The following is a 7,524-nucleotide window of genomic DNA, read 5'->3' on the forward strand; positions in this document are numbered from 1 at the left end:
GGTTTTGATGTGTAGGTAAGAACGATTTCTTGCTCAGCCCGTAGCAGCCACGTAAAACTTACAACAACAAAGTAGAGGACGTCTAACTTGTTTTTGCAGGGCATGTTGTGATGTGGTATGGTCAAGACATGATGCTAAATTTTATTGTATGAGATGATCATGTTTTGTAACAGAGTTATCAGCAACTGGCAGGAGCCATATGGTTGTCGCTTTATTGTATGAAATGCAATCGTCATGTAATTGCTTTACTTTATCACTAAGCGGTAGCAATAATCGTAGAAGCAATAGTTGGCGAGACGACAACGATGCTACGATGGAGATCAAGGTGTCGCGCCGGTGACGATGGTGATCATGACGGTGCTATTGAGATGGAGATCAAAGGCATAAGATGATGGCCATATCATATCACTTATATTGATTGCATGTGATGTTTATCTTTTATGCATCTTATTTTGCTTAGTGATAATCCCCAAGTGCGAGATGGTCGAAATATATTGATATGAGATCTAGTTTCGAAGATCTCGTCGCGAGGGATTTAATGGTGAAAACGAATCTTCAATCGGATTGTTTATTTAAAAGATAAAATATTTTTAAAACTGAAAATCCAAAAAGATTTCCACATGCATGCGGTGACATGGCGTAGTCTGTGTGTTATAGGGCTGTGGACGGGTTTGACTCCCACCACACGTGTGGGCGTTAGCGTTGTCCTTCGGTATTTCCCAGCATACAGACTATTTTTTAATTAGTCCCAACGTACAGATTAATTTTTTTACGGCTCTCAGCATACAGAGACTATAACTTGGAGAAAGACAAGGAAAAAGAATGAGTGACTATATCAATGATTACAACAACTTAAGACGAGTTGTTTTCGGTAGACTAAAAAATAGCATTTCTGTTGAAAAATTAAACGACCTTTTTAAATAAAAAAATAAAATAAACGACTTAACACAATCGCCTATATACGGAGTTTGGACGGATGCCCAGAACACCCTATTTTGCAGGCCGCCCGTTCACCGGGGCTCCACGTCAGAAGCGGAGGCGTAGTTGACATACGGCCCACGAACAGCTCCCGCCGGAGCCTGTGCCTCGCGCGTCATGCTCCTCGCACCCGCGCGGCCCGAAACGACGTAGGCCGGCGGCGTCGGCACAGGGAGCGTAATCGAGCGGCTGTTGAGCATGACGACGACCGCCGCCATGCCTGGCCTGAGGTGCGCGTCCTCCTGGACGCAGAGCAGCCCCACGTGGATGCACCGCAGCATCTCCGTCGGCTGGAGTCCGTCGGCCGAGCAGCCGTCGAGCAACCCCGACACGCTCCCACGGCTCCAGTGCCTCCAGACCTGCAGACGCAAGGGCATAGTTAGCTACTCGTTAATTATATGGATCCGCCATGACCAAGGTCGCAAGGTCACACCCGTACCGTGGTCAGAAGATCTTCGCCGTCTGTGCCCGGATATTGGCCGAAATTGTTGCGGCGACCCGCGACGATCTCCAGTACAAGGACGCCGAAGCTGTACACGTCCGATTTGGCGGAGAAGATGCCGTGCAGGGCGTACTCCGGCGCCATGTACCCACTGCATTTCAAGACGGACACCACATTGTTAGCCAGCTCGGTTCACGTACACCATGTCAGCATTATTAGTTCGATGTAGTAACAAACTCACTAGGTTCCAGCGATATGGCTGGTGTTCCCGGCGCTGGCGTCCACGCTGAACAGCTTGGCGAGGCCGAAGTCGGAGATCTTGGGGTTCATGTCGGGGTCTAGCAGGATGTTGCTCGCCTTAAGGTCCCGGTGGATGATGGTCAGCCTCGAGTCTTCATGGAGGTAAAGAAGGCCTCGTCCGATCCCCTGGATGATCCTGTACCTCTGCCCCCACGTAAGCTCCTGCCGCCTCGCAGGATCTGCACGCACACATGCTGTTAACACGTAGTACGTGATGATTTGAAACTGAATGTCACTTGGCAGTATAATAGTTTGGGAATCTGAAGAACTAGGCACCAACCGAATAGAATCTTGTCGAGGCTTTTGTTGCAGAGGTACTCGTAGACGAGGAGCTTCTCCTCCTCTTGGATGCAGCAGCCGAGCAAGCGCACCAGATTCTTGTGCTGAAGCTTGGCCACCAGCACAACCTCGTTCTTGAGCTCCACTTGCCCTTGCTGGGAGGTTTGTGACAGCCTCTTCACCGCGATATCCTGTCCATCCTGGAGAGTGCCCTGAACCACACAAAGTCGATGGTTAAGTTCAGGAATGGAGAATTAATTTCTCATGTTCCAAGTTGAGTGTACGTTACTTTGTAGACCGGCCCAAACCCGCCTTCCCCGAGCTTATTTTCTTCAGAGAAGTTGTCAGTGGCAGCTCTTAGAGTGCTCAGATCGTACAGGAGAGACTCTGAGCTTTTCATGTCTGTTCCATCCTCACTGTCTGCTTACAAAGACAAAAAATAGATGATAATTAAGCCTGGTTCTTCTTCTTTTTTTTGGAGATTTCTTTGCTATATAATCGACCGAGAAGCACTCACCGGAGTTGGATATCCGCACATGTTCGTGTGGTTTCTTGTTCTTCCTCTTGCAGAGATACAAAGCAACCGTCAACAGCACCAACAGCACCACAGCAACAGGAATGGAGACGAACAGAGCTATCTTGGCTGTGGCGTCGTTGGCGTCGTCGTTTCCTGCACCCACAACCAAGATTCGTCGTCACCGCCCTCGGTCAAAAGAAAATTCAGAATAGTTTACCCTATCTTCTAGTTCAGTCCCTGTCTGAACAACTCGCCACTTTAATCAAAGACGCAAGACTGAAACGGCAATTCCGAAGCAACGAAGAAAACTGCTAGCCAGCTAGAAACGCGTAAGCATATACGGACCACAAAGTTGACGGGGACATTGACTCACCGGCGCGTCCTGCAGGGCCGGAGTGATCGCTGCCGTTTAGTGCCGGCGGCGGCGGTGACGCTGGCGGGGACATAGCCGCCTCGATGCCCTGTGCGCTGTAGAAGGCGTACGGCTCGTACCGGATGGAGCAGCTCTGGTAGGCGACCCGTCCTCCCTGCTTCTCGTCGCAGGTGGTCGGGATGGACGATACGGCTAATGTGAGGCAGAAGTTGCAGTCGTCGCTGGCGAGGTCGCCCGTGCACTGGGACATGCCGTAGATCCTCGCGAAGGGCGTGAAGTCGGCCGTGCCGACCGCGAACAATCGGAGGGACGATGCTGCCCTGCTGCTGAGGTTGCTCATCAGCGCGCCCAGCTGCGTCTTGAACAGCTCAGGCTGCGTCGCGTTGTCTCGGTTGCATAAGTGGGCCTGCCACGACGTGTCGGCGGCGCCGAAGAAGCTCACGTTCGAGTAGCGCAGGAAGCAGTCGTCGTAGAAGAGCACGGACCTTTTCTGGCCGGGGCACTTGGTGGCCACGTCCCGCACCGAGGCGTCAAGGCACGTGCGACAGTCGGATGCGCTCACGTCGGCGCGGCACTGTGCGAGGCCGTACGCCTCGTCGGGCGCTACGCCGGTGGCTTTTTTAGCGAATCCGGACGCGGCCGACGCGGAGGCAGGGAGGACGGAGAGGAGGGCGTCGAGGTTGGCCTGGAAGACGCCGCCGCGGGTGTAGTTTGCGTCGCTCGGGCAGTCGGTGGACCAGGGGTCCGCCGCGGCCATGGCTGCGTCGATAAGGAGGAGGAGATAGTACAGGGGGCTCAGGCTACGCATGGCTCGTGGGGAGGGCGCCATTGTTGGGTTCGTACCAGCTGAGAAAGCGAAGATGGCAATTTGCAAGTTGGTGGTGCATGGAGTGCAAAGAGAAGATGCATGGCATGGCATATGTAGAGATGTCAAAAGGAAGCTGCGTTGCATTGTGGACCATGAGTCCATGACAAGTCCACAGCGCGGGAGATTGACCCTTACTGGACCCGCGCGCTACGTGCCAGTGGGCTGGAAAGTGGAAAAATGAACCGTCTCTCTCACCGTCAGATCTATTTTATGTCAAATCTAGGACCTGCAATCGTTGCAACATTTTTCACATGTATGAAACGTTTGCTTTCACTGCGGAAAAATTGTTCTTTGCCGAGTGTTCGTCTGTTTGCTGGTGATGCTTTGGTAGGATGCATTAGCCTTGCCCAGGCCAGCCCGGAATATCTTTTGTCTGTTTGGTTGCCTGGTCTGCATCTGTTTATCGGCCCGCACGGAACACAAAACAGCTCTGGGCCAGCACCAAGGAAACGGCTGAATCAGACGTATTTTGTGAGTCAGGCTCGCTCGAGCCATGCGTGGCGAACACCTACACGCGTGGGAAGCCCGGGAGACGACGGGGCGTCTCATAACTCCCCACGCTCTCTTCAGTCATCTCCCACAGCAGTTCACACACACTCGCTTTCTATCCCTCACCGCCCCTTCGGTGTCTCCGATGGTAGAGCCACCGACGCACCGCCCCCTCCCCCTCACTCCCATCATCGCCAGCAGCAACCCCATCCATGAGAGGTGGATTGTTGGCATCGTCTCTTCCGGCCGGGATCTCGTCTCGGTTCTCCTTGTGTCGTCCCCTTTCTGCACGATGCCGCCGCCACGGGCCAATGCACCGCCCCCGCCGCGCACTCCGGCTCCAGCTCCGCCATCGGTGCCGGACCTACCCATCTTGGGCTCGACGACAATGGGTTGGTGTCAGTGTCTTCAAAATCAACAAACCTGTTGGGCCTCTACCTGTGCATGATACACTTAGGCTTGGATTCAACCACATCACCATAGAAATTTGGCTCCACGAAGATGCCACGAGTTTGCTGCAACCATGACGGCAAATTTAGGATTTGAACCGTGAGCAACTGACATATATGAGCTCAAATCGAAGAAATCCCAAATACCTTCAAACCCTAACCCTAGCAGAGGGAAGGACTTACGAAATACTCCATCTGAATGTTGCCGAAGTCGCTCATGTCATCGCCCATGCTTGCATCGCCGTTGTTCCACGAAGGCATCCTGGCGGCATTGCCGGCGTGCGAGGAGAAGGAGAGGAGAGCAGAAGTTGCGAATGAGCTTGGGAGAGAGTGAGAGATGGAGGGAAAGAGGAGAGCAGGCCGTGATGGCCTTCTAGTGAGCTCTGTTAGCCGTTGGGCACACATGGACCTGACATGTGGGCCACAAATGTCATAATCTCGTTTAAAATCGGCAAAATGGTCATCAAATGTAGGTGGTAATCTTTTGCCAAAAATTAGCTTCAACTAGTTGTTTTTTCTGACGATTTTAAAGTGGTAGTTCTATGTGATGAGTGATATTTTTACACTCATTCGCCTTTGTTTAAACCGAGATGTTTGATGTCTACTACACAACTTATTCTTGTATACTCGTGTTGGGCCTCCAAGCGCAGAGTTTTATAGGACAGTAGCAATTTTTCCTCAAGTGGATGACCTAAGGTTATCAATCCGTGGGAGGCATAGGATGAAGTGGTATCTCTCAAGCAAATCTGCAATCAAATACAAAAAATCTCTTGTGTCCCCAACACATCCAATACAATGGCAAATTGTATAGATGCACTAGTTCAGCGAAGAGATGGTGATACAAGTGTAGTATGGATAGTAGATATAGGTTTTTGTAACCTGACAGTATAAAAACAACAAGGTACCAACTGATAAAACGGAGCACAAACGGTACTGCAATGCTTAGAAACAAAGCCTAGGGTTCATACTTTCACTAGTGCAAACTCTCATCAATGCTAACATAATTGAATCATATAACAATCCCTCAACGTGCGACAAAGAATCACTCCAAAGTTCTTATCTAGCGGAGAACATAAGATGAAATTATTTGTAGGGTACGAAACCACCTCAAAGTTATCCTTTCCGATCAATCTATTGAGCTATTCCTATAAGCGTCACAAACAGCCCTAGAGTATATACTAGAATAACACCATACGATACGCATCAACCAACTCTAATGCCACCACCTAGATACTCCAATGTCACCACAAGTATCCGTGAGTCAATTATACGATACACATCAAACAACTTCAGATTCTTAATATTCAATCCAACACAAAGAACTTCAAAGAGTGCCCCAAGATTTCTACCGGAGAAAGAAGGACGAAAAAGTGCATCAACCCCTATGCATATATTACCCTAATGTCACCTCGGGAATACATGAGTTGAGTGCCAAAACATACATCAAGTGAATCAATATAATACCCCATTGTCACCACGGAAATCATATGCAAGACATACATCAAGTCTTCTCAAATCCAACAAAGTATTAAATACGATAAAAGTGAAACCTCAAGGGTAAAAACTCAATTCATCACAACAAGATAGAGAGGAGAAAACACCATATGATCCAACTATATTAACAAAGATCGCGGTACATCAAGATCGTGCCAAATCAAGAACACAAGAAAGAGAGAGAGATAAAACACATAGCTACTGGTACAAACCCTTAGCCCCGAGGGTGAACTACTCTCTCCTTATCATGGTGGCTGCCGGGATGATGGAGATGGCCTCTGGTGGTGATTTCCCCCTCTGGCAGGGTGCCGGAACAGGGTCCCAATTGGGTTTTCATGGATACAGAGGCTTGCGGCGGCGAAACTTCTCATCTAGGGTTCTCTACGGAGGTTGCGGTATTTGTAGGAATTTTTAGCGTCGATCTCACGCCAAGGGGGGCCACGAGGGAGCGACAAGCTCGGGGGGCGCCCCCAGGCTTGTCATGCCCTCGTGGCTCTTCTGGCCTGGCGGTGCTCCGTGGGTCTCTTCTGGTCCATAAAAAATCACCATAAATTTTCAGCCCATTTCGAGGACTTTTATTTCTGCACAAAAAACAACACCACGGGTAGTTCTGCTGAAAACATCAACAGTCCGGGTTAGTTCTAATCAAATCATACCAAAACCATATTATTATAAACATGATATGAGTGCTTCATAAATTATAGATACATCAGAGATGTATCAATGTTTCATTTAAAAAGAGATATTCGCTCCGATATTGCTACTAATGACTAATGAATGCAAAGGATTCCACAAATCCTCTCTTTGATGTATTTATATAGGAAATGGGCTAAAAAAGGGGAAGAAATCACATGTGGGAAGGGAAAGGAAGGAGAATGGAAGAGGAATGAATCAATAGGAGTCTTCTGTGCGAAAACAGAGCAAAAGACGGCGTTCCATACGGGCACGAGTGCCCGTATGAGCGCCCGTTTGGCATGAAAACCGAGGCAAATCGTGCACCTGTACAACTTTTATAAAGGGATCCCATCAAAATTTCAACAAGACGAGCACTGGGAGAGCGTCATCAGCAGCCAGGACACCTTCATCATCTTCATCCACAAACCCTAGTCGCTGCCATTTCCATCTCCATAACCACCATACTGCTTCCTCATCTAGCTCATACTTGTAATCGTGCAGCGCACAAGGTATCCATTGTAATACATATTTGCAATCAATCAATCTTCAAGAAGTGTTCTTCAATGTTTTCTTCCCGCGATCTGATCTCCATGTGTGAGTAGTTTGGTAAGGTGTGGGTTGAGCATGAGCCTTGCAACCCTCTATATTTGTTGTGGGGAT

General features: G+C 49.4%; 1 protein-coding gene across 1 annotated transcript; it reads right to left on the reverse strand.

The window, feature by feature from the left end:
* Positions 1-784: 784 nt before the first annotated feature.
* Positions 785-3,764, reverse strand: LOC123170257 (cysteine-rich receptor-like protein kinase 15). Its single transcript, XM_044588096.1, has 7 exons — positions 2,890-3,764; positions 2,517-2,669; positions 2,289-2,419; positions 2,001-2,211; positions 1,662-1,899; positions 1,418-1,571; positions 785-1,337 (listed from the first exon to the last, which is right to left on the reverse strand). Exons 1-7 carry the CDS (start codon positions 3,716-3,718, stop codon positions 1,011-1,013), a joined length of 2,043 nt encoding a protein of 680 aa, XP_044444031.1. The 5' UTR covers positions 3,719-3,764; the 3' UTR covers positions 785-1,010.
* Positions 3,765-7,524: the final 3,760 nt, after the last annotated feature.

Source organism: Triticum aestivum, chromosome 1D (assembly GCF_018294505.1).
Source record: "Triticum aestivum cultivar Chinese Spring chromosome 1D, IWGSC CS RefSeq v2.1, whole genome shotgun sequence".
Lineage (NCBI taxonomy): Eukaryota > Viridiplantae > Streptophyta > Magnoliopsida > Poales > Poaceae > Triticum > Triticum aestivum.

Bases quoted from the DNA above. Each gene is read 5' to 3' on its own strand.
- LOC123170257 (XM_044588096.1), bottom strand. From the start codon at position 3,718: ATGGCGCCCTCCCCACGAGCCATGCGTAGCCTGAGCCCCCTGTACTAT. The intron at 1,572-1,661 runs GTGAGTTTGTTA...CTTGAAATGCAG, and splicing joins AGCCATATCGCTGGAACCTA to TGGGTACATGGCGCCGGAGT. The intron at 1,338-1,417 runs GTACGGGTGTGA...TTGCGTCTGCAG, and splicing joins GCGAAGATCTTCTGACCACG to GTCTGGAGGCACTGGAGCCG.